The sequence below is a fragment of the Heterocephalus glaber genome, unplaced genomic scaffold (genome assembly GCF_053883595.1).
Source record: "Heterocephalus glaber isolate CG9 unplaced genomic scaffold, H.glaber_assembly_v1.0 deba00000768, whole genome shotgun sequence".
Classification (NCBI taxonomy): domain Eukaryota; kingdom Metazoa; phylum Chordata; class Mammalia; order Rodentia; family Bathyergidae; genus Heterocephalus; species Heterocephalus glaber.
The window spans coordinates 3861642-3889460 of NW_028258162.1; the positions used below are offsets into that span (position 1 = coordinate 3861642).

The 27819-nt window shown below is 40.4% G+C and overlaps 1 protein-coding gene across 1 annotated transcript in view; it reads right to left on the minus strand.

The window, feature by feature from the left end:
* The window catches only part of Cubn (cubilin), a 259007-nt gene that overhangs the window by 134153 nt on the left and 97035 nt on the right, over window positions 1-27819 (minus strand). The window contains exon 28 of the mRNA XM_004859974.4: window positions 16871-17021. Coding sequence (XP_004860031.1) covers window positions 16871-17021 — 151 coding nt within the window. The remainder of the gene's footprint in view (window positions 1-16870; window positions 17022-27819) is intronic.

The following is a 27819-nucleotide window of genomic DNA, read 5'->3' on the forward strand; positions in this document are numbered from 1 at the left end:
TTTGGGGTTTTTTCACAATATTTTGATGAGAATGACACAACAGGAAGTATAACGGGTTTGTGAGCAGTGTTAGGATCCCCATATCTTTGGGTCTTCAGTTTCCTTGCTGCTAACACATTATTTCCAAGCTCCTTTCAGGTTGAGAACTAGACTTTGGGTCAAAGTGCTACCATCTTCTTGAGTTTCTTGTCTCTTCCTTCCACTTGAAAACCTTTGTTTCTACACTTTAAAAGTGTTGCCAAGCCAGCTACAGTGGCCCATGCCTCTAATCCCATCACCGTGGGAAGCTGAGACAAGAGGATCATGAATTCCAGCCCAGCATGGCCAATTAATTAAACAACTTAGCAAGACCTTGTCTCAAAATTAAAAATGTTAAAAGGGCTGGGGAATTTAGCTCAGTGCAAAGACCAGTACAACAAAAAACATAAATAAAAAAATAAAATGTGCTGTCCAGGGAAATATCTTACCCACGTCCTATAAAGTTCTTTCATTTCTGGTTAAAGCTCTATGAAAAAGCTATTTAAAATTACATGTGCTCATATTGTTTATAGATTGTGGTGAATGTTTAATAAAATAAGTTTCATAAAACATTAGAAAATATTTGTCCCACTACAGCAACACATGGAAAATACTCCATAAGCCAAAATCAGCAGATCAGATATATTTGCAGTACCACTGCCCAACTCCAGGGAGTGCCATTCATAGCATATTCCATACAATGGTAGCCCAGTATTAAAATCCAACACCTTTTACTAAAATACTTTATAGGTAAGTGAAGCCATTTTATCTCCATATTCAGCTCACAGGGTTCTCAATGTCCATTGTATCAAATAAATAATCCAATGAAAAAACTTTTGAAGAAAATAACTATGACCACATGATATAAAAGAGAACAAGGAAACGAAAGCTTGAACATTTCATCTCTGCATTTTTTAAGCTTCAGTTCATCGGCCCATCTAGTTCAGCTTTTTAAAAATCAGAAGTTGACTCATCTAAAACTCTGTATAACATTTTTCCATTTTCTTTTCTAATCGTTTAAGGTTGCCTTGTAAATTCCTTTGGAAATAACAGGATACTCATAGCCTTAAACCAGTCACTGTGCTCTGCAGTGATACTATCAGATTCTTGGTGTGCAGTGATGCTTTGAAAAATTACAGCCGTACTTCCTTCTAATATTTAAAAGAAACAGTAAACAAGGTTTGTTTAAGGACTGGAGCATAGTTCAGCAAAAGTGTCTGCCTGGTATATGCCCATAGGTTAGATCCCCAGCATTGAAAAAAAAGTTTGTTCTTTTAAAAACAAAGAGCAAAATTATATTTTTAGGTTTGTCGTATCTATTCTCATCTATAGCACATGTGTGTGTCTTTTAAAGACAAATTCCAATATTATCGTAAGTGTTAATCTGCTGGGGGAAAATGTAGATTGGTTGTAAAAAAAAAAAAAAGAGAGAGAGAAAGAAACTTCTGGAGACTGACATCTGAAGACCTTGACATTTTCTTTTACTCCTTCGTGTTCTCATTACATGTGAAGTGGTGCATTTGATTTCAAAGTTCACATCAAATGCAAAATAGAATATGCAATTTAGTAACATTTTATGGTCAAAATTATAAAGTACTAGAAAATAAAGTTAATTCTGACAATTAGGGTAGAAATATAACTCTATCTTTGTAATTCTAAACTTTTAAAATGTAAAACAACTTTCTAGTTTCATTCATTTATTCAGTATTTATTGAGTGCATACCATAGGATAAGCAATGCTATAGAAACTAAGTGTATGCAACATCTTGTGAGAAAAAAAAATTTATTGACATAAATTGTGCCATTACACACATGCCCTTCTGCATGTCAATACATAGGGGATTTTTTGCTTTTTTTACAGTTCGCAAAGAATAATTTCACATTTGAAAAAAATGTGAATTTGTTTTCATCTTTTATATATTAATTTATAGCACACTGCAAATAAGCATCAATGACTCAGGTGATCGCTAGCCGTATTTTTAATTTTGGATGGGTGACCAAAAGTCACAGGAACTAGTAGGAGAGAGACGAGTGAGGATAAAAGATCTAAGTTATATCAATCTAACAGCTACGAGAAAACAACATAGGAGGTAATGTTTAGACTATCAATATCTTCTTTATCTCATTTTCCTGTGTGCTGAATGAATAATAAAACACAAAAGATACGGATGTTTTGAAACTAGGTATCTGTAATCTAAAAGAGATGGTAGTGATTTCAGGGGTCTATGTAAAAAAGAATGACTGAATGATAAAAATACCAACCAAGGAAAGAACAATGCTGTGATGAATAAAGACTTACGAAAGTTACATACTTAGAAGAAATAGAGGAAGTGGCGCTTTGTATCCAATTAGTAATAAATTTTTCATGGGGGAGACATATCTTCAGAACATCTTAATTAGTATGTTGGGTCAAAAAACTTTAAGAAACCTTCTAGCATACCCGATAAAGATTAGGCTGCGGCATAAAGCAAAATGGGTTCCAATATTAAATGACACTTATTAGATAAATAATTTAGCATGTCTAATCTTCCGTTCATCTACATCAGTATTAATTCCCACCACATAAGGCTGTCATATAAATTAAATGAAACAATCAGAATAAGTTTTGTAGCTAAGTGTCTTGCATATGATAACCATTCCACACATAATGTGTATTATATCTTAACTAGACTTTATACAGACATAGAACAAGGTTAGAGAAAGACTTGGGGCTAGAAGAGGAATTACTGGAGAAAAATCCATAATGAGCTAAAGAAGAGGTAAGGAATCAATTGTTTATTAAGCTATCATAAATTTTTAAAAAGACTGTATGTGCATGCTAGTTCAATTTTCAGAGTGCTTTCAATAAGTACATTAACTTATTTAAAATTCTAAACAATACAAGGTAGACAAGAATAATAGTTTGGCCCATGTTAGAGATGAGTAAAGTGAGCCTTAAGGGTGACTTGTGCCTGTAAATGAATGGCTGCTCTGGGGACATGACACCCCCACCTCGTCATCCATCCCTGGGTCTGTGTTCTCCCCACTATGCCTAGTTGACCACATCACCCAAAGGCATGGGAATGGTAGGGTTGGACACTGCTCTCATTACTGTTCTGTCCCCACTGACTAAGAAAAAGTCACCATAGCAACTAGGAAAAAGTAAAAAAAGCAAAAATCTTTTCACCGACTTTGAGACCAATCTAACAAAATCTAATCCAAGAACATCATTTCAATGTCACTTGAACTGGAATAAAATAATACTTGAAGAAGATCATACAGGTTTAATTTTACGTAGTTAATCTTTACAGAACTTTTACTGCGGACTGATAATCTACTTGATTTTATTTTCCTCCCAAATCCTAGTCATCAGCTGAAAGGAAGTGCTTACTTTATCAGCAGGAAGCACATTGATCTACTGAACTCATAACAAGGAAAGGTTTAAAGCTGCTGCTAAGCCCGTTTATTTGTGTAGCTAATTTAAATTTTTTCATAAAAGAACTTTACCAATACTGTTTTTGTTTTGTCTAAAACAAGCTATGAGTTATAAAAATGAGTTAAAAACATAATAGTGACCTCCTATATAAGTTCTATCTTCAAACTTTTGTGTATGTGTGTGTGTTTAATAAAAGCAAACCAAAAATCAAAGAGCCAAATATGATCAGAGGAACAAAATTTAAAAAGTAAATTCCACATTCCCCCATGATTTCTCCAGTTTGGTCACCTTTAACACTTGGCATTTTCCTAAAAGTATAATTCCATAAACCAACAGCAATCAGAAGGGCTCCAGCTTAGAACAGACTTGGTTGAAATCCACCCAGGATGGAAGAGAGAAATGACCCACCAGGTCCCCCTTGCACCTGTGTCCTAATTCCTATAGGGAATGCTTGATAAATATCAGTGGATGCTAATAAGAAGTTAAAAAGCCAAAGTATAGTAAAAGAAAAAAAATTTAAACACAACAAGTGATATGCTCATATACTTGGCTAAAATGATTGATGTACTAATAGTTTTTCTGGAACTACAAACTCTCATCTGTTCTGTAATACCTTGAGATGTGCCCCATCTGGCTCTGCCACATGAAAAAGCAACCCACGGAGGGCCTCAGATCATGGAGAGAAGTTACCAGTGAGAACTCTTTGGGCACAGCAGGAGCTATGTGAACTGGTAACTAAGAGCTCTGAATATGAGGGAAGTCAACCCAAAGAAAGATGAAGTATTTCCTGCGGTACACAGGCCTCACCATGTACATCCAAAAGAAATGCACTAATGTAGCTAAAGGGATTTTGAAGAGAAACTAGACTAAAAACAGAGCATTAGTCCTCTCTGAAGATTAAACTATGGATGAAGCCCCCAAAATCTACAGGCACCTGAACTTAAGGATGTGCAGATTAATTTCCTGAGGGATTTTATGGGTTGGCACATCTTTGTGAGAACAGAGAAACAAGCTGAGATGATCATTAGATGAAATCAGAAAAGAAAATCAGGTCGTATAAATGCCAAGGAATGCAAAATTCTCTGGAGGGAAAAGGAAGAAATGAGAAGATAGAAACAAAAGAAAACATAAAAGAACAAAGCCTGGGGCTCTAGGAGAGAAGAAAGTTGTCCGAAGCCACAGAACGTATTGCTTTGAGTTGCATTTCCCCAAATACATGTCCACCAGAAATCTCAAAATGTACGGCCTTCTTGAGAAACAGATTCCTTACACCCTACTGTCACAAATAGATAGATCAACTAGACAAAAAATAAACAACGAAATACTAGAACTCAATTAAACTCTTGAACAAATGAACTCGACAGATGTTTACAGAGTGTTCTGTCCCACAAAATCAGAATTCACATTCTTTTCAGCTGCACACAGGTCATCCTCCAAAATAGACCACATACTCACTCATAGAACATGTTTAAGTAAGTGCAAAGGAATTGAAGTTATCCCCTGTATATTATCAGACCATAGTGCGATGAAATTGGAGATCAACAGCAAAAGAAACCGCAAGAATTTCATTAAAACATGGAAACTGAACAACACACTTCTGAATAACCAATGGGTCACACAAGAAATTAAAGAAGAAATCAGACAGTTCCTACAATTAAATGACAATGACAATCCAACATATCGGAATCTATGGGACACAATGAAAGCAGTCTTAAGAAGGAAATTCATAGCAGTGAATACTCACATGAGGAAAACAGAGCAAGCTCAATTACCCAACCTCTTGCTGAACCTCAAGCTTCTAGAAAAAGAAGAGCAGGACAAACCCAAAGCTCATACAAGGGAGAAAATTATAAAGAAATAGATTCCTTATAGATGTAATCAAGTTTAGATGAAGTCATACTGGATCACAGTGGGACAGAAATCAAATGACAGATGTCTTCTTAAGAGTAAAATTTGGACCCAGACACATAGAAGAAAGCCACATAAAAATGGAGGCGGAGATGGTAGTTAGGAATCTACAAGCCATGGAAAACTAAGAATTTCAGGCAACCGCCAGAAACTAGAAGAAGCAAGAGTCTTCCCAAGAGACTGCTGTCAGGATGGCCCTGTCAACACTTTGACTGGATTTATGGGACAAAGAGAATGAATTTCTACCATTTTAAGCCATCCAGTTTGTGGCGTGTATTAGTGCAGTCTTAGAAAGCGAATTTATCCTCATTCTCTTCCTGATAAACAAGATGGCCAAATGCCAAACCAGGCTCGAAATGGGACTGTCTCTGAGTGCACCATCTGAAGGAGTGTGAATTTGTGAGCTTTCCTCTCTCCATTTTGTACTAGTTACTTCCTACTGAGTTTTACATAATGCTGATCAAGGATAAGGTAAGAAAACAGAGTCTCCCATAGAGACCAAGCTAGGGCCAGCATTGTATTAGGAGGAAACTAGTGATCCTAAGAACGAAGAGTTTTTAGCTTTGGGGACTCGGTGAGGGTTAAAAAGTTTCATCTTCCACATGGCTTTCACCCTGACCCCAACTTTATGATAATCCATTTTATGTGACTGATTTTTACACAGCAATAAATGTGGACTAGTGGTCATTGTTTTTAATGGTGGAGACAACAAAAAAAGGCAAAGGAATCGGCTGCAACATGAGATGAGTGACTTGGACAATAAATACAAGAAACTTAAAAATCAATGCTGTCTGTAGCATAAAATGACTTAAATTATTATATAACTTGTCATACGACTATTTCAAATTAAGATGATACGAGCCATCTGACTATCTCAGGTGCCCTGGACCTGAATACTGAAATTCTTCACCTTAGTACACCACTAAAAGAAATAAATGCAATGCAGCCATATTTTAGGAGTTCTCACATAATATGCATTTCAACTTCCTGCATATGAAAGGATAAAATCTTTTATTTTAACTCAGAGAGATATACCCAATCTCATTGTCTTTTATTTTGATTAACTATATCCATTTCCATCTAATCTACTCATTCCAGCCAAACTCAAAAAGTTTTCCCAGTAGAGATTTTTTTTGCATGCAACTCTTCAGGAGAAATCAATCCATAATTCATTCTCTCTCTCTCTCTCTCTCTCTCTCTCTCTCTCTCTCTCTCTCTCTCTCTCTCATTTCTATCTCTATCTTAAAATATCTGTCAAGGAAATGAAATGAATCTGAGGCAAGGAGACTAATTTCCCCAGATATAAACTATGCCTAAACGTATGCCTAAAGCTATTAATAGCTACTTTTTGAAAACCCCCAAACAGGAAACATGTGGTTCTTATGCAATTTCCATGTTCAGCACTTATATTCTATTTAGAAATACTTAGTCTAAAAAGCTGCATTCTCTCAATTTTACAAATTTAGCAGGCTACCTCTTTGAGGGAAAATCTCAGTTTCTTTTCATTTGTCCTCCATCACTGAACTCTCTCCTGCAGGGAGGTTACTCCACGCCTGCAAATGGGCGAATAAGCACCATACCACACTGATGGAAGTGGCATCCTTTGACCCTCCGGGGGGTTTTCTGCAAGATTGTCACACTGAGAGGGCTGCAGGCTCCTTGCCTGGTAAAAGCTGCAGGCAGCCAGCCAGCGTAGGTCCCTAGCTTAGAGGAGGCAAAACAACTAAATTAACCAAATTCTCAGAAGTCCATCCAGTCACCATCTTCCATGCCCAGCCAAGCCAGTCTCTTTCTGGGACAATTATCCTTCCCCTCTTCACTAGTACAACTCTTCACTCTTATGAGCTAGCAGGTGTAACTAACCTTAGGTAGCAGCCTAGATTCTCCATGGCTTCTCCCAGATCCATTCATGCCATCAACCATAGGTAGCAAATCCAAAAGAAGAGCACTTTTTAAATGAGTAATACATACTCTTAAGTGAAACAAATCGGACACACATGTTGAAATATTGCATTGTTTTTCTGGTGTGAGAAACAGAAAGTGGAAATACAGACTAAAATGTATAATAGATGTTGGGAAATGGGAAGAAAATGTTCAAGTGGGAAGGGGAACAAGGGAGGAGGGAGGGAGAAAGGAAGGAAGGAACAAGAAAAAAAAGTGAAAATAGAAGGAAAAAATGGAAACAAGGCTTTTGTACATAGGGAGGGGAGGGGGGAATGGGATAAAATGAAATTTAAAAATAAATGAGTAATACAACAGACAGGTTGCAGGGTGTAGCTCAATGATAAAATGTTCATTCTGCACAAGGCCTGGGGTGTAGTCTTCCACACCAAAAAATAAAAATTAAAGGATACACAAAAACCAGATACTCGGAATTAGTTCCTTGCCATGCCATGTGCTTGCCATGGGTCTCCCACATTTTACTGCTTCTTGCAGAATGAATTGTGTAATTTAATGACGAACTAGAAGATTGTTTACTGAGGAAAGACTACATATGTACCTTTAAAAATATTTGTTACTCCGAGAATTTAGTTACAGGTTTATCTACCATTAGCTCCGAACTTCTTTGAAGTGCGCTATCATGCCATGGTCTGTGCACTGAGGGGAAGAACTGCTCACTTTTGGGCAGAGTGAAGCTACTGGAGGCGGGAGACTGCACCACCATACTCTGTTTGCTGCCCGGATTGCAGCACTTACTGGATTGGTGAGTTTGGACAGGTCACTGAATTTCTTAAGGCCCCTTCTTCCTTTTCCATCCACAACATGGGGGTAATAATGCTTATTTCTGAGAATTATTGGGAAGAGACATGAAATAATGTTTGAAAGCGTTCAGCACATAGTAATCACTTTAAAAAAAAATAATACCACCAGCAATACAATCAATTAATCAGCTGTTAAATCAGTGTCCTAAGCATTGAATCATATTTTTATTCACTGTTTATGGCATAATGTAGTTTATTTTGAGCATACTTAATCTCTTAGGATAAATTTAAAATTACACGGTGGTGGTAAAATCTATGTTGTTTAGCCTGTGAGTAATCCATATTATAGGAAGGAGAAAAATCAGGGACTATATACCTTACTGTCGTTACACACAGAATATCAAATTCTCTTCTACAAAACTCATTCTTTGTTTAGTGAGACCATGACTAGTATTAGCTTCTCTAAGAACACAGCAGCATGCACATAAAATAAGTCCCTGGATACATAATGTCTGAGACAAATATAGGGCTATTCAAATAAATGCTCAAAAAGAGAAGCCTCTGAGGACAAAAATTAGTATTCTAAATTGAACTTCATGTTTATTCTGTGTGAGTTTAGTCATCTTTGGCTGTTACAATATTTGAAACTTTAAAAAAAAAGCATGTGCTTTCTTTTTTCATGTTGTATGAAAAAGTGTGGAATCCCCTGGAAAGTATGTGAAATTGCTATCAGTGATGCTGTTGCTAGGAAACCAGAACACAAACAGAAGGTTCGAGAAAGCTCTTCCTTTTGGCTCAAATCTCAAGGACCATTCCAAATTGTGCAGTGTATGATTTGGGAAGGTCATAGTGGTTTGAGGGTTGTTTTTTTTTTCTTTTTTCTTTTTGTAACTGTTTCAAAGTGTGGCACTGGCGATAGAACTCAAACTTTTTCCCAACAGTAACGACATGGGAATTGGATGTAAGACTCCTACAAGGCCCTTGCTAACGACTCAGAGCCAATTTAAAACGAAGGTCAACTGTGTGTATTTACTGTTGTTGTCAAGGAGAGGAAAACGTCAGGAGTTAGCTTTTCCACTCATTCTGAAAGGTCTGCATATGTTTAATGTTGCTTCTGATCACTGAGACTTGGCTGGAAAATCTCTGAAGCCAAGGCAAACAGGGATGCAGGAATTTCTTATTAAGTTACTATCCCAAAAGGGCCATTATTGATAAACAGATTCTTTTTGTGAGACAAGATCTTGCTATGTTGTCCATGCTGGCTTCTAACTCCTGGGCTCAAGCCATCCTCCTACCTGAGCTCCTGAGTAGCTGACACTACAGGCGTGCATTACCACTCCCAGCTTCACAAACAGATCTTTAGAAGTTATTATGATAAAAAGAACTTCTTTGAACATTTGTCATAAATACAATTAAGATACAGAATCATAAGGCAGAAATCTGTGGCTTGGCTTCACACGGAAATGTTTTTAATTTCCAATACCCATCTTTAAAGATATTTTAAAAATATCTCAAAAATAGAAGTCCAAAATATCAAATAGGATGGAATTGTCATAATAAACAAGACTGGGTATAGCATGTGAGAGAAGAGAGAAGGTTAGTCAATATTAGGGAAATATTTCTTTTTAGGGAAATACTTTTAAAATTTAATTTAAACAGAATTTGTGGTTTTTACAAACTTCTCTTTTTCTTAAATTCTATCCAAACCAAATGAGATATATTTTACATCACACTATAATAACAAGCAGGAAATTTCATGTTTTTACTCACTTGTCTTTACTAAGAGTTTGCTTACAGACTTAGTAAATTAAAGATGCATTCGCAGTCATAAAGAGGTTACTTTAAATGCAGACAAGCAGGTGTGTTGCTACTTCTCTGTGTGTGACATTGTAACACTGTGAAAGCAATTCTATCACCAGCAGAGAGGAAGGAAGGGCTCTGCCTGAGCTTAGTACCAGGCAGCACAATTCACAGCCCAGCCCTGAGGGGGTCCTGGAATCCTTGTTGACCACAATTCTTAAAATCACTTTCATTGCAAATATCACACGTCCAGATTCTTGTGAGGTTTTTTTCCCCAATGTGGAGGTAAGGCTTGAGACAGACCACAAAGAGAATGATCATTCAATAATGAAAAGGTCTTAAGATAATTTTCAAATGTGAAAACCTAGGTAATAGGTTATAGCTTTGAAGAAAAGGGAATAGTGTGTCAGAATTTATGGTACAGCTGGCCAGAGAGTCCTTCTGTATCTTTGTTTTGGTGCCATGAAGCGTTGCCCCCCTTGATCACCAGCCATCTTGACTCTGCAATCCTGCATCCCCAGCCCATTAGCCACGACCCATAACGGTCCCCTTTGGTCCCCTCTGTCACCATGACTTCCTCCAACTGTAATTCCCCGTGACACTTCCCACACCCTGGTTTAAAAATAACAGTGGTTGCTATGTGAAGCTAAACTCATCCAGCTGGCTTTCAGAGTTCCATAGAACACAGCCCCAGCAGGTCTATGTAGCCTTAGGTCCTGTTGTCTTCATTATATTATGCTCACCTCTACCTCTTTCTTTGCTCAAGTAATACAGGCATCATCTATTAATTCTTGTTCTGATCATTGTTCTATGGCTCTAAAAACCACACTGTGACTCTCCCAATGTCTCATGGCCTCCTTACAATCCTGATACTAGGAAGCTCCCCATTCTAGGAAGCTTCCCACAACTGTTTCCTAACTGTACTATGCACATCTTGAAGACAGACTAACAGTATGGTGTTCTTTTCTACTCCTTCAAAACCCTTGTACAGTTTGGGACGTCATTCACAACTCCAGATTCACTGATCCATGATTTCATCTCTTTCTCTGTTCCCAAGTCTTCCTAATTTTCATACCCCATCTCACATACTCTGTCACAACTTTTAGTATATGTGCTGCCGAGGCGAGCACACATACTCTGTCACAAAAGGAATAAAAATGACAAGTTAGAAGGAATTCCCCTAAAAGACCAGTAATAAACAGAAGCACTGAAAGCCATTTGAGAGAGAACTGAGAGAGGACTAAAGAGAAACAGGGCTGACCTCCTGGAGGTTCCTGGCTGGTGTTTCAAGGTAACCTTCTAAGAAGCACTGGCTACAGTGCCTCATGTCCATCCACACGCAGCCAGGAGGGGCCGGGTCACTCTCAAACCGAGCTGATCACCAAGGGTCTTGGTTCTGTTTATAAATGCTTTCCTAAACCAATTTTGGAAAATGCTTGTGCCTTGAGGAATCTCGTTAATACTAAAAAGAAGATAAAATGAAGAGGCCTCCATTTGAGAGGCTGATGTCATCTATCTTCCCAAGAAAAGGCCACGCTTTCCTTTGTGGAAATCCAGGGTGACATCACCTCCTCATCACATGCCACTTAGCCCTTCCCCTCCGAGCTCCCTGCTGAAGCGTTCACTTCCTTTGCAAATGTTGCTCTCTGCTTGCAAAGCTCCTTGACCTTGTTTATAAGCTGGATTCCGTTGTCAAGTGAAAGCAGGCCTCCGGAGAAGCAGGGGAAGAGAGGAGGGGTGTGCACAGCTGGCTGGGAGGCCTCTATTCACACAGATTGGTGGACAGTTCTATCTGCCCTTCAACAACCCAGACAGAGGAGAGGCCCCCAAGGCCGAATTCTGCCTCCCAACAATGCTGCCAATGCTGAATGCTGTGAACCAATTAGGGAGGCAGGGAGATTGTGGCCATTTCTTTATTTCCAGGGAGGGACTCTCTTTGAGCGCCTGAATAAAGCCACCGCAGTGTGGCTTCATCTTAGGTTTACAGTGCCACTTTGAAAATGGGCCCACAGAGAAAGCCCGTTTGTAGATCTATTTTCTCAAAGTAAATAGCAGATTTGTGCAGTTGACAAAGGAGCACATTTGGTAAACGGATTTATTTATGAGTTACCAAAATGAATGAAGTGTGCAGGGATTGTTCCTCAACAGGCATGCTCAGGAAATGATGTCACCGTCGATTCCGAGCTCTCTGTAAGCACTGTTTGTATAGCTCTTACTACAAAGCTCAGAAAGAGCAAGAGGAGAAACGCCCTGAGATGTGATTTGGTTCTGATGAAGGGACTGGGAGTTTAAAGCTGCCTTCTCTGGCCAGCTGAAGAATACAGCTCAGGGCCAGGTCTGCCTGAGGGTCCTGAGCCCTCCTGATTCTGAGCAGACATCTAGAGGGACAATGCAGAGATGTAATTGTTTTTGATTTTTTTTCTTGCCAATGCATTTTACACACTCGCATATGAACTCACAAATGCATTTGAGAATAATCTACTGCATTTGAAAATTAAGAGAGCAGTTACATGCTGCATACAAGTGTTTCAGTCAATCTCAGACGCACATACCACAGCAGTCCCGTAAGATTACATCCCCACGCGACACTGCAGCGGTCTCATTAGGGCAAGCGCACTCTGTAATGTTCCCACAGTGCATTTCTCAGAGCCTTTCCTCAATGTTAAGTGATGCGTGACTGCAAGATTAATATTTATTTGTAGTTTGTGTCCCACAATTCACCATGCTACTTCAATCCTTCAGAACCCTACCCCAAACCCATTTTTTTCCTAATGAAGCATGAAGGCCGTGCATAAAGAAAGAGGGTGTGATCCATGTGACTGCCGAGTCCCCGCCCCATGTGACCTGCTGGTCATGACCCCCACACAGCTGCCCAGCCTTCTAGAGGGCTGCAGCCTATGCACTCCATTCCAGCCACTTCAGACTTGCATCCCTCCTGCATGCCCTGCTTCCTCCAGTCACAGGTCCTTCTACCTAGAATCCTTTTCTTTCTCCTACTTGCTTGCTAACCTCTGGTTTATTTTTCAGATTTTTGCCCTAAGGTCCTATTCTCATGGAAGACTTCCCCGACTGCTTGCCCAGCCCAGGTCAGCTCTTGTGCGTTCTAGTGGCATCTATCACAGTTTTGATTGTCTATTTATTTGTGTATTTGCCAGATGGCTACTGCTCCCATTATCCTGTAAGCTCTGTGAGAGTAGGAGCTATGCTGGCTGGTAAAAGTCATTGTGTGTCCCCAGCCCTAGGAGAGTACCTGGCACTAAGAGCTCGTGAATACCTAATGCATAAGTGGATGAATGACAGTTCACCATCTATATCTTCAGTTTACCTCCAATGGCTAAGCAATGGGGGCACCTTTCCATTGAAGACTTCCTTTATCCTTGTCTTCTCTGTAGGCTCCTCTTCTGAGGCTAGTTCAGGTAACAGACATAGTTCAGATGCAGAGCATAGGCTCTGCTCTCTCGTGACATTGTATAACTATGGTATATCGCAGTTAATTTTGCACATCTCTAACTACTGACAATCTCCTTCCTGAAGATTCTTCCCAAGTATAATTCATATATTTATAGACAGTGGGCAGAACAGTTTTAAATTTTTTTCCAAGTTCTGCTCCCAACTGGCAAAATGTTGTTGCACAACTGGCTCCAAACTCAGCCAGTTTTCAGTAATTGGGGGAAAGTTTAGAAACAGTAAACAGAAAAAGAGAATACACAGAGAATGTCTTTGACTCTCCCCAAAGAAGACAGATTCCAAGTAGAACTGGTAGAAAAAAACTTTTCCCAATTTTTCAAAAACTCAGGGCTTTCACCAGAGGGCTGAAAATGTTGGCTGGAAGAATCCAGTGATACAATAACCTGGGTGTGGCCAGTAATGACCATTCAGTCAAGCTCCTTGGAGTGGCTGTGTGCTATATGGCCAGAATAGCCCTGGGGATGGGGGTGTCCGGGAATAGAAAGATACAATCAGCAAAACCATTGCTCCTGACACTCTCTTCACCCTGACTGCAAGAATGAATTATTTAGCACTAGTCAACACAGATCAATTGAATCCTATCTATGAGTGATGGAACCCAGGCAACAAATAGGCACTCTTCTAAACTCCCAGAGGATTCCAATAGGCATTTTGGGCCAAAGACCATCTCCTAGAGCCTGGAGCCCAGGTCTCCTAGTGAGCACTTCCTAGATTCCACCTTTCTGTCCCCAGGGAAGTTTTTTCCCCTTTGGACCTTTGAAGCAGTAAGGTTCTCTCTTCCAGGGTACCCAACTACTGTCCTCCTGTGATGAAAACAAATTGTTAGAACAATGTGGCCTTTGAACACCACAGAAGGGTTCTCCAGTCCTTAGGGATATTGCCTTTTACTGGTTTATTTCTCTAGACTTAACACCCACTCCCGCCTTGTTCCTCAAAGTGAAGTCCCAGAGTAGTGCCATCAACATCAACTGAGATCTTGTTAGAATTACAGATTCACAGGTTTCACTCCAAACTCCCTAGCTCAGAATCTTCCTTTTCACAAGATTCCAGTGAGGGCTAGGGGTGGAGCTTAGTGCTGGAGCACATGCTTAACATGCATGAGGTCCTGGGTTTAATGCCCAGCACCTCAACGGAAAAAGAGATCTTGGTACAATAGTTCTGTGCATATAAACAACTGAGAAACCCTTCTGCTCTGAGACTATTCATGGACCTTGAAAATCCAGGCCATTTCCTAGGATTTTCCCGTCCTTTCTATGGCTTTTCAGGTTTCCTCTGCTTTACTTAGAATGACGTTTGCGGATCATAGAAGACTAGACTGGACTGTTTATATCTAGATGCACCTGCCAGCCTCATGTGCGCAGAAGTAGGACTTTGTGGAGGTGACTGGATCACGGGGTTGATAATCACCAGTGGCTTAGTCCACTGGAGTTTGTAGCTAAATGCGATGTTGGGAGGTGAAGCCTGGTCAGAGGAGGTGGTCACTGAGGGCATGGCCTGGAAGGGTTCATCTCTTCCCCGCTCCTCCTCTCCCTCTCTCTCTGCTTCCCACCGCCATGCCTTGAGCAGCTCTCCTCCGCCAGGCCCCTCTGCCATGCCGCTCTGCCTTGGAGCCAGGTGACTATGGACTGAACCCTCTACAAACTGAGCCAAGATAAATCTTTCCTCCTTTAAATTGTGGGTGCTGGATATTGTGTCTCCGTGATGAGAAAGTAACTAAGACATGGACTATAGTATAGAGGTGATTCAATCCAATCCTTTCAATTATCAGATCAACTATTGTAAGGTTAAATCTATGTTCCTGATGAAGAAGAAGGTTTGGAGCTTCTACACAGCTAATTATCAAAGCTCATTTAGTTTGTGAATTCTTAATCTATGTTTGAAGTTGAGTTGCAAGTAGCTCTGTGGATTACCATATAAAATTTTTTAAACACTGAGAACCCTGTATGTATATTTTACTGTAAATACACTCAGTCCCCAGTTCATAACCTCAGAACATCTAACGCTGTTCAGTACACGCAGGTGATCCTCAAATTACCATAGTTAGACATTTTTGATTACAGTGGCATAAAAGTGATAAGCATTTAGTAGAAACCATACTTTGAATTTTGAATTTCCTATTCAACACTTTATTATAAAATAGGCTTTACATTAGATGCTTTTTGCCCATCTAATATTGTAGGTTAATGTAAATGTTTTGAATATGTTTAAGGCAGGCCAGGCTAAGCCATTTGTTCAGTAGGTTAGATGTACTAAATGCATTTTTAATTGAAAGTGCAATTTTGATTTGGAAATTGGTATTCTCAGTTTGCAGTGGATTTGGGAGAATATGACCCCATTGTAAGTCAGTAAGGGTATGTGCTGATAAACAGAGGTCTGTGACAGGGCAATTCTGTGTGGCTCTGAGACTCCTGTGAGTGCACTATCATGTGAACAACCTCGGCAGAGCCAATCCTGCCACATACGTGTGCTCACCTCGCTTGGGTTATCTCCAGTTTTGACAACAGCATCACCGCTCCGATGGCTGTGCTTGCTTCCTGAGTTAGCACTGAAACTCTGCTTTTCTTTCCAGTGGACTGAGGTACACCAGTGATCCCTAACACCTCAGCTGAGAACCGCTGCTGTGATACTCACAAGACTACATTTTTCAGGGCTGAATCAATGTAGGGCAGTGACTCATGAACTCCAATCAGCAAGGAAACCAGTTAAGACACAGGTTCCTACGGCTGCACTAGGTCTAGGGTGGGGCTAAAAGTTTGCATTTCTAGCAAGTCCCTGGTGATGCTGCTGCTGCTCTGGGAATCATCGCTCTGGGACCCTCTTCCTGGTGACTGGCCCACAGGAGGTAGATCTTGAAGTCTCAGGCCTCCTATTGAAAACAACTTTTCATCTTCAGAAGAATGATGATCTCTACCTGCTTCCTGAGCCATCAGTGTGAATGTGGGTTCCAGTTGTACCCTTTGGCAGGTACAATGCATGTGCCTGGCTTCATGCATTCAGCTTAAAGGCTCTGCTCCTATTTGTCTCTCAGCCCCACCTTTTCCTGATCTCTCTGACTGACTCCCATTCTTTCTCGTGGATCCCTATCACTGTTTCTCTGTTTAATGTCAGCATGAGCCTTCACTCTCCCTACTCCATGGTACCTGAAGGTCACCCTTCCTGGGTGACACCAGGTGACACCCACTCTGCAATATGAAATGGTCAAATGTGGTTGTTACACCCGGATGTGAGTCTTTATCCTTAGTAATTTCATTCTGTTTCCTTCTTTATCTGCCACAATTTATCTCTGCATCTACTCAAGAACTCACTCAAATTTCTTCCACTTTGACTTCACTTCCTGTTGTCTCCCCTCTGAACCCTGGCAGGATTTAACTCTTCACTTTCTACTAAGGGCTGAGTAAATTTTCTAAAGCCTGGCACCAAGTTACTTGGTTTCATTATTTGCTTGTTAGCTTGGGTTTATTATTTGTTGATGGCACTGTTTCCAAGGATGGAATTGGGAAGGGAACAATTCTTGGACAAATAGCAACTGAAACACAAGTGAGATGAGCGTAGGGCTTACCATGAACCACCCACTGCATCTGGAATCCTTTCTCACTGGCTCCAACTCCATCAGTGTGGAACAGCACTTGCAACTTGGAGGCTGTGGTACTCCCTGGCGGGGGAATATCTGTTCCACAGTAGCGTCCAATCCGACGTGGGCCATCATAGAGCTGAAATTAAAGAGAAACTTCCTGATGTAAAAGCATTTCATATGATTAGTCCAAGGACAAAGCCAAGTCTACTCAAACAGCAAACGCTGTTCCCTGGTCCAAAAGCTAGAGGTAAGTCTGCAGAGCAGGGTTGAATACAGGAGGCTTAACGTAAAAATAAAAATAGGTAATTGCATCGAGAGGGATTTAGAGATGTATCTGAACTCCTTAAGGCCCATAAATTTGGAGACCCAACTACTAATTTCTTTGTTTTATGTCAACCTAGCAAGTCCCAAGTGTAATCCAGGTACAGAATAGGGAAGTGGGTGGCTGGCTGAGGTGCCTTCAGATATTAATGAGACCTACGAAATGCTCAGTGAATAGCAGCTATTACAATTCTGAGAGGCAATTTGCCAAATAAATACTAATTGTAGAAAATCAGACATTTTATAAAGGTATGAAAAAAGGGAAAATACAAAGTTAGTAACACTGAAGATAAACACTCTTAATATTTTGTTAGCACCAGAAATTTCTTTTGATGATATCTTTTTCATCTGTGTGTGACACACACATTTGTGCAGATGTGTATGTATAGAAATTCAGGCTACATGTTTAATTGTCTTTTCTGTTTTTCCTCTAAGCATGTTCCAAAATAGTCTATATAAACATTTTAATGGGTATAAAATGCTATATTAGCATTATAATTGTATTGTTGTTCATTTAGGAGATTTATAATTTCTTGCCAGTATAAATATTTGTTTCATATTTAAACTGTTTTTTCAAAAAGATTCCAAAAAAGGGAATTAATCAGAGTGTAAGTGTTTGTGGCTCTTGATATAATATTACTATATTTCTTCTTCTTTTTCTTTGGTGGCTCTAGGGATTGAACCCAGGCCCTCACATGGTGGACCAGCATTCTACCACTGAGCTACTTCCCCAAGAGTATTAAATTTATGACGAGAAAGGGTAAACCAAGATATCATTTAATGGGTCAATTGACAAATCACAGACATGTTTTTCTTTCCAGTAGAACTCTCTCAATTATGATTGCTATTATTTTTACAACTGGTGCCAATAGTGAAAAAAATGTGTTTTATTTTGTAACTGTCTTAATTTGTGTTACATTGAATACTTTGAAATTTTGAGGCTGGGGTGTTTTGTGTTTCTTGTTTAGTGGGCATTTACATTTCTTCCCTTGGAATTTTTCTGCTTAGGTCTTGGCCCATTTTTCCAAGAAGTATTTCTACAACCTGTTGTACCTCATTTAATAACTTCATCAGATAGATATCTCCAAATTTAAAATTAAAACACTAAGAAAACTTCTCTATTGTCTCTCTTCACTTGGGGAAGATAATGACAATCCCAAAAGACTGGTTTCCTCATGAGACAGGCTACTGTATATTCTCTGAGAATATTCTATCCACACTGAGCACTTTGTTCCAGTTACCCTTGGGATGAGCTGCCTGTGACATTAGAATGGAAAAGATCTAATGCACACATGACTCCCTTGATTGTTCTCTTGGAGAGTGTATGTATGTGAGAATATGTGAGTCTGCATGTATCTGTGGGAAGATCTCTAATATGGATTCAATAAATTGCCCACTGACCAAATTGTTTTAATTACAGAAATGTTAAGATATAAAATTTTCTTTGAAACGTACTGATTTGAGTATGAAAAATTATAACCAAATTTTACAAAGTACCTCCCTCTGTGGAGCCTTCACTAATCCCTAGAGTCGGGGATAGATTAGTTTTCCTTTGAACCCCAGTAGCTTCTCATTTGTACTTCTTTTGTGCAAATGATCCCTTCCCCTAGCATTCTGGTTATGGACGCGTATGGCCCCTACTGACTCAGTTCTCAGAGCACTCTGTCTGTGGCCTAGAGCAGAGTTTAGTGAGGTCAGGTTCACAGTGTCTCGCCAATGAATGAATCTCGGGGTTGCCCCCTAATTGCATTTATTTTAAGGATTTAATCGGCACTAGTATTTGAATCCTGTATAGCTAGATAGAGATTAAAATCACACAGTCCTACGTTTCATCTTAGGTAGTAAAGGGGCTGGATCCTTTAGGGCTGTCCCACAGAGGGGAAAACAGGTGGGGCCTTGTTCAAGGTCATAGCAGATCACGGATTTCTAAATCTTGGCCTGTCTTGGTGAGATCTCACATCAGCTGCTCATCAGGGCCCCCACCGTGCTTGTGAGATTTCAGGGAAGGTCAGCGGAGATTTAAAAGGAGAAGCCCAGAGTCCATTATATCATTTATTCTTCCTTCAGCACTAAACCTAAGTCTTTTAAGCAAATGAATAAAGATGAACTTTACTTTTCAGGTGTGTCACTTCTGCTTCCTTAAAAAAATACTGACTTCAAAAAATATGTGTTTCTTATCAGGTTTCTGATACTCTACATATTTGACAGAAGCCATAGTGAGAGAGGGAGAGTGACAGAGAGGAAGAGAAAACATTAGAAAAAAGGAGAAACGAAAATAAAAGCTCTTCACTGTGGGTCTCCAGGCCCTGCCCTCTAGGGTGTGTGTGTGTGTGTGTGTATCCCCAGGAATCCACACAGGATTTACAGCATGCTAGGCAAGCACTCGACCACTGAGCTACATCCCCAGTCCCCTCATTCTTTGTAGCTAAGTGACCAAAGCTGAAATTATTTCATCTTTATCTAACAAAACTTAAGATTTCTCTGCAGCCATAATCACTTAAGCCACTTGCAAAGAACTAAGTATCAAGTTGAGGAGACACACAGCGTTTTCATTCTGCATGAGGCCACAAACAATATATATAATCTTTTCCCCTCCTTGCTCGGCAAGGTTAAGGGCTACAGCATTTTCAAATGATATCGAGGGGATTTTTTCCCTTCCTTGCTATGGGATTACATCACTGAAGGAGAGCCCCTGAGCCGTTCGGTGGTCTCAGATAACACATTGTGAATGAGATGAAGAAGGTGGAAGGGAAAGGCAGTGGGTTGGGGACACTGGTGAATGACAGCTTCCTTTTGCCTTTGAGGAGAGGGAATAATGCATTGAAATGAACATTGGATAGACCTTTTTGAAACTTCTTCAATGTAATGGCAAATAAATTAATGATTAATTAGTACAGAACAATGTCTCCATGAGAAAAAAAACCCCTCATACCTTCAGTTTTATGTTCTTTTAACATTTACACTTAGGGGATTTAGCTCAGTGATTTCACTGCTTGCCTTGCAAGCACAAGGTCCCGAGTTTGATCCCCGGTACCAAAAAAAAAAAAATTACAATTAATTAAATCAGGGTTTTTGTTTATGGTCACACAGATGACTAACATCACCATGACCTTTACAATTCATTCCCACGTAAATTTACCACACAAAAAGTAACAGTCGAAGTACACAAATACAGGTTACCATGGAAACCAGTTGGTGTCTTGCTGCTCCCGATTCTCTTTTCAGAGCAGAATGTTAACCACAGGACATTCCAGCTGTGACTCATAGCCACCAGTGGCGCGATTGCCAGCATGGACGGGAAAAGTCAGCTTCTTCTGCTCTGAGAGTCAGAGATCTACTCTGAGTGAACAACCTGTGAAGTTCCAACTTAGTTCATTCCAAAGAAACTAACAGAACCCGCAGACTCTCACCTTGAAAATGCAAATGTAATTTATATAGCTGTGTTCAGAGGACTGCTTTTAATACTTGAAATTATGTTCCCATTTTCAAGTTGGCCATTAAATTTATCTTCAGATGTGGCTATCTGTACAGTATAAAACCTCCTGTGTAAAATCTTTTCAGTCATTCTCAAAGAGACTCCTTATTTAGGATTTTTGTGGTTTCGAGCTCCCTCACCACCAGCCGGACCCAAAATATCTCAGTCACTCTTAGGACACACAAAGAGGAAGGAAATCGCTTGCCTAAGCCAAACTCACCAAAGTCTATCTACTTCCTTTGCATGGGTTTGAGACAAGAAGTTTATTAGAGCATCGGTGTCTTCAGACTCCAATGGCAACACAAAGTGATTGCAGTGGGTTCCTCAATATTAAGGACCCAAGATGGAAGATATAAAACTGAAGACACATAAAGGATGGTCAGTTACTGACAGAGGTAGTCCAGTGTTTGACCAGATGAAGCACTGGTTTGGTTTTGTTGTGAGATAGGGTCTTGCTTTGTTGCCCAGGCCAGCCTTGAACTCCTGAGCTCAAGTGACCCTCCCACCTCAGGCTTCCCAGTAGCTGGAACAATAGAAATGAACACTGTGCCTGGTTAGGCTATGGGTTTTAGGTAATTCAGGAATCGCTGGAAGTCAAGTTCTAAGGTGCCAGGGACCCAGAGCCCTCTAATATGCACCTCAACCCATTCGCTCCATAGGAGTCAACTTTACAAACCCTAAAAACAGAAACGAACTTTTCAAGTGTCTCTCTGTTGCTAAGTTGTTTTATGACTTTGGACATTTGTAACTTTACAAACAAAAATTATAATTAAATTTTCTCATCTATATGAGCAGGGGATGTACAGACTGACTTTTTCTAAACTTATTTTAGAGTTACAATGAGTGACAACAATTGAAACTCAGCCCTTTATATTTTAGATTGCAACCTAATTCATATTTTTTCTAATTTCTTCTCATTTCCTAAGTTTTTCTGGTAAGGAAATTTTTTTTTTTTTTTTTTTGTACTGGGGATCAAACTTGGGTCCTTGCGTTTGCGAAGCAGGCGGCGAAACCACTGAGCTAAATCCCCAGCCCAGGAAATTCTTTCTTTCATTAGTGAAATATTAATTTTAAGACTCAGTTAAACATAAGCTATATAGAGGAAGCAAAGCAAGAATTTCTTTTGAATGATAACCTTAAATATTAGAAATGTCAGGAAAAAGTTTGGCCCAATTACTATTACAAACCTTTAAAATTTTCAAAGAAAACTTGACACCTTAGAGTTAAACATATAAACAAACATAATTCATCAATATGAAGAAGAATTTTAGGCATAGTGAAGAATATCTTATTTTTGTAGAGAACACAAATTCTAGTCAATGTAAAGAAACTAGTTAAATCTGAGATCTTAGAAAGGCATTTTGAAGTCAAGGTTACTGATAGAAGATTGTATCTCAAATAGAACCCAGAAAGTCATTTTTTTTCCTAGGGACATACAATAGTCAGGCCCCAGTGTCACGCTGTAGCTCTAGACTTTTCTTTGAACATAATCTTGAGAAAATTACTTCACTTCTCTAAGCTAAACTTTGTTTATAAAGTTGGTACCACAACGTTACTTACCTCATAAGGTTGTGACAAATGAGACAAACCGTGTAACAGGTGTGGTATGAGGTCTGACATGCAGAGCGCTCATAATGTTATTCTAACTTTTGGTGAGAGGCAAAGGGAAGCAACGATTTTCCAAAGAATCCACCCCAAAATAATTTTGAGAAAAGAAATATGACAATATAGAGAACTGAGGCTGATTCACGTAAAACATTTCAGAGAAATGAGCACTGGCAGGGCAGACAAGTGGAGGAGCAAGGAATCAAGGCGCGAGTTGGGTAGCCATGTGGCGTGTTGCTATGGCGACCAGAGGCCTTGGAGTGGGAGGCCATCTCTGACACGCAGGAAGTGGAAGCAGAGCCCAATGCAAATCATCCCGTGTCGGGTGACGGTGTGTGTGTGTCAGGGCTAGGGGAGGATGGTGGATCGTGCCAGGGATGGGCAGCGAGGAGAATGGGGAATCAAAAGCCGTTAGGGCCACCCCGGTGCTGAGGATAAGCAAGAGTCAAATGGCAAGAAAAGTGGCCAAGATACAAAGTGAAAAGTGGTTTCTCCTGGTGCACCCTCCTCTCCCCTTGCTGTTCTGCCAGCTGCTCACCCACTGGGGCTCAAAGGGGTGGGAGCTGAGGAATTCTGGAAGTGCCTGCTCAGAGCTTCCTCCACCCAGCAACAGCCACAGCAGGATCTGGGGAGCTGAGCTGACTCAGGAGAGGTTTTTGGTTTCAGTCTCCTGTAGCACTGGGGACTGAACCCAGTGCCTGGCAGAGGGAAGGTAAGTACTCTACCGCTGGGCTGCATCCCCAGCCCCAGTGTTGTTATTAAGAGTATTGTTGTGGAAGTTTATTGCATACGTCTTAATAAACTTGGAATGCTTACAGTTTACTTAAAATTTTAAGGCTTTTGAAATATTCCTGCAACGGCAGCAAAAACTGTCAAACATGAATCACAATGTAGATAACAAGAAAAGCCCAAGGAGGTAAACACATAAAAAAAAAAACTGTAGTGGGAAAATTAGGCAGATGTGAAAGAGGAAGGCTTATAGGCAGCATGTGATACTCAAGGGGGTTCTACGATGGCCCTCCTGAGCCTGAGACCCCTCCCCAAGGCCGGACACCAGGCCCCTCACCCTGCACTCCACACCAGCCTTCCATACCTCCACCCCTCTCCCGGAAAAGCCACTCTGTCATGTGTCCAGAGGGTGGGGCAGGAAATGTGAACTCCCTATCTAAAATGAACAACGACTCATAATGCTGGGCTGGCATGAGAGCAAGAAACCATGGAAAGACCGCACTCCGGGTTACTGTGTGTCACTCTGAATTAGAGGTCTGACACCAAGCAGACCGTAGAGCCGTCTCGCTGTGTGGTGGCTGGTTGCTGTACACTCTTACTAATGCACTGACACTTTTATTTCTGCTCTCTGTGTTACTCTTATTAGACGCCACAAAGGCTGATTTTTTTTTTCATTTTTAAAATCACTTCCCAATGGTGAATGTTTGTCAAAGATGGAATTTGCCTACACAGATGTTTGCCTCACGGTTGTTTACAGTAATAAAATATGAAAGATTCTGAATGTTTCACAGCAGGGACTAGTAGTGGATTCTGATAATGGAACATGTAACATTGAAAACACGTGCCCTAATAAATACATAAGGAAACAGCCATGAGCTGTGTCAGGTAGGAAAAATCATTATAGGATAGTGTATACAGAATAATCTCCTTTAAATATTAAAAGAAATGTATAAGGAGAAATCACAGGAAGTAAATGTAAACAAATACTAGTAGCGATGTAATTTAGGTTCTTTTTATTTCACCTAGTTTTTCTGTGTTTCCTATGTATTTCTTTCTCATCAAAAAAATCAATTTTTAAAGCATTATCTTTGAGGGCCTATTGACATGACAATATAAATATGTATTGATAATGTCTTTCCAATCTTAGAATTTCACACCCTTTGAAGTTTCCAGATACCCAGCTGACCTACTAAAAGTATTAGATTGCCTCTCTCTGTAATCTCTTATGTGGCTCAGGGTCATGTATAAATCATGGTTCACTGCAGTGTTATTACGTAAAACATTCTACTCCAGCACTAGTTTGAAATCATTTCATCCTTAATGTTTCCTTTTATATTGTAGCTAGCTTTTTATCATTAATTAGACTAAGCCTTTATAAAAAATAATTCCCATAGATGCTCAGGGACTACAGGCCTGCTAGAAACAAGTTTTGATGGTCACCAATGGAGCAGGAAGTGCCTAGCCCTGTCCCTCCCCTCCCCGCCCTCCGCCCCCTTGCTAACTGAAACGCTTTGAAAGCCAGGAGCTCTCTGTCCTGGACATGCGCATGTTAAATCCCTCAAACTGCTGCCCTCCCCCTGCCAACGTCCCTACCACAGGGAGACACTGAAGATTTTATTACTGTCATTCTGCCTCCTGAGAGCCTCCCCATCTGCTGCAGATTGACTAGGGGACCCAGAAAACTGTGGCTCACGGAACCGGAATCCCTAGAACCTTAAGCTGGAGGGACCTAAAGTTCCATCCCTGAAGCTCTTCCCCAATCAGCAAGAGAAATATATAGAGTAAACAATAATAAATAAATAGTAGTGTGAAAACTGAAGGCTAAAGATGTAATTTTAAAATACAGTTCTAAGCTGGGTGTGATGGTACATGTTTGTAATCCCAGCACTTGGGAGGCTGAGGGAGGAGGACGTTTCAGTCTTGTCTAGGCAATTTAGCAAGACCCTAGCTCAAAATGAAAAATAAAAAGGGCGAGGAATGTGTACCAAAAAACATTTTTTTCTAAAAAGTTGGAAGCCTTTCCCATTTTAAAAATGCAGAAAAATCAAGACAGTTAACCCAAAGCCACCACTATGAGCACCGATATTTAAAACTCAGCATTGTAAGTGATCCATTCTTCTCCATGCCACACCCGTTTAGACGGTGGAAGAGACCTTATGTGTTTGCTGCCGTTGCCCTGTCTGAGGAAGAAATCTAGGTGAGGATGACGAGGTAAGAAGATGCAGACAGAACAACTTCAGGCGTGGAGCACCTAGTAGCTATTGCACTAGTTCACAGGCAGTCCGGAGACTGTGCTAAGCTGCTCAGTATTCATCCTGCTCCTGATCTTCTCTGGGGAAAGAACACTGAGAGCAGAAACACAGTTTTCTTCTCATCCCAGACCAAAAGCTCCCCTTTGAAGGTTGCCTTTGCCTAATTAACTGCAGCAAACTATCGCAATCACATGACAAGTCTTCATTGTCAGAGGTGGCCAGAAAAGATCCGTTTTTCTTTTTGAAACAGGAAGAGATTCTGATCACAGTGGGGTAACATTTCTCCTCTGAATTTTTTGTAATAAAAGAAAATCTCCTTCTACTCAGGTAACTTGGGAACCCAAATTTGTCATCAAATTCTTCTTGCCACACTTGACGACCCCACACAGGTCTGTCTTATGTAACTGACACATACACCTCATACCTCACTTCTTCTGAACGCGGATCATTCTAGTAGAGTGTTAGATTCCCACCCTATATCCGGACACAAACTGCATTGTTGCCTAGATGGTTGCCACTCTTTATGCATAGTTTCGAAGAGCGGACAGACTTGTAACTTGTAGAGCTTCTCTCTGAGCTCTAAGCCAGATGCTGAAGTCCTAGAAGGTAACTCTCTCTGACAGACAGTTCTGGGAAGCATGACAAATCTGCCCAGGAAAAGCTGAAGGAAGAGCCCTGAGCATGAACCTGAGCCCAGATGCAGTGCTGCTAAGACATAAAATCTGGCTGGCTTCTCTGCATTTCTCCAACCTGCAAATTTAACTCCTGAGCTTCCTAGATGCAGGTTGAGAACCCCATGGCTTCTGCAGGGAAACTGGGAATTAGGGGATGGGAACTCTGCCTTCAGCACCAGGCCACTCTAGTTAATCTGTATTCATCACAACTGGGAAGGCTGTTTTGGCAACCGTAGCTTTTTATTTACTGCAAAATCCTTTAGAGAGCAAAACATAATCCATATGATTATGTTTATGTTAAAACAGAAATAGATAATATTTATTAGCACTTACTTGTCCTGGACATTGCTCTATGTTAAAATTCCTAGCAACTCTATAATGCAAGTAATATTGTTATTTCCATTGAGAGTTCTGGAAACTCAGCAATTCTTTTGGGACTCACTATGCTGCCCAGGTAAGTCTTGAACTTGTGATCCTCCTGCCTCAGCCTCCCCAGTAGATAGGATTACATGTCCATGCCTCTGTGCCCAGTTTAGGAATCCAATATTCTGAAAGCCATCAATTACTCAAGAAAAATATTTCCAGTTTATCCATTGATAATTTTTTTTTATAAAACAGAATCGTTAAAATATGGCAGAAGTCATTTTCTAATGGATAATAGAGAATAACAGAAACAGTTTTAAAAGTTACAGTGAAAATACCTAAATTTTTGTTAGTGGAACCAATATTTTCTTCATTGTATTTAACAGAGAATCCAGTAACCTAAGTGGATTAAAACATTACTTTGTTTTGTACTGGGAATGAAACTCAAGGCCTCATGCTTGCCAGGCAGGCACAGCACCACTGAGCTACATCCCTGGCCCAAAACATGACTTTTTTCCATTGGTTATTCTGTTTGTTCTGGGGTTTAAACCGAGGGTCTAGCTACATCGTTAAGGTTGGCTTTAAACTTGCAACCCTCCTGCCTCAGTATCCCGGGTCCCCTAGATTACAGCTGTGTACCACCACACTTGGCTAAAATGTTGGCTTTATTACTTATCATTTATCCCTTGTAATAAGTGTGGATTAATGAAGCAGGCTGCACACGGGCAGTGAGAAGACAAACATCTTGTGAGTGGAACCACAATTATATCTCAGTCTGGAGAACTGAATGCTGGTTGGCAATGTCTCTATATCTAACAGAGGCACTTCTCTTATGTCAGCATCAGTGTACATAATGGCAGCAAACATTCTAAAATATTTGTTATGTTCCGGGCTTTGTTCTAGTTCTTTACATATATTAGCTCGTTTACTTCAATTGCCCTGTTTTACAGATGGGGAAAGTGAGGTACACAGAAGCTGTAACTTGCCGAAGGTCACAGAGCTCATAAACTATGGAGCCTGGGCTTAAACCTAGACTGACTGGCCCCAGAATTTCCCTCTGAATCAATGCGCTCCTGAGCAGGCGTGTAGACAACAGAGTGAGATGATGTATTCTATTCTGTAGCCTGGGAGTTGAAAGTCATTCTCTGCGAAGGAGTTAGACAAGGGGAACACTAAATCTTAGCATCCCATAGCCCTCAGCGATAGAAGCAGCTGGTTTTGCAACTCTGATTCTAGCAAAGATCCACCCCTGACAGACAGAGCAGCTCTGGCACTGTCAACGCTGAGCTGTAGCTTTCTTTGTAAAGACTGGTTCATCATGAAACCAAGACATCTGGAACCGGGTGCTTGTTATGCTGTCATGTGATCAGCAGTGACGGACACTGCAACACAAACGTCTGTTTACACTCCTATTGTTAGAGAGGATACAAACATGTTCAAAAGGACAGAAGGAATGTGCCTTGAAACAGATTCGTAGGGAGCAGAGAGAAGTCAATGTCCTACCAAGAGGGGAAA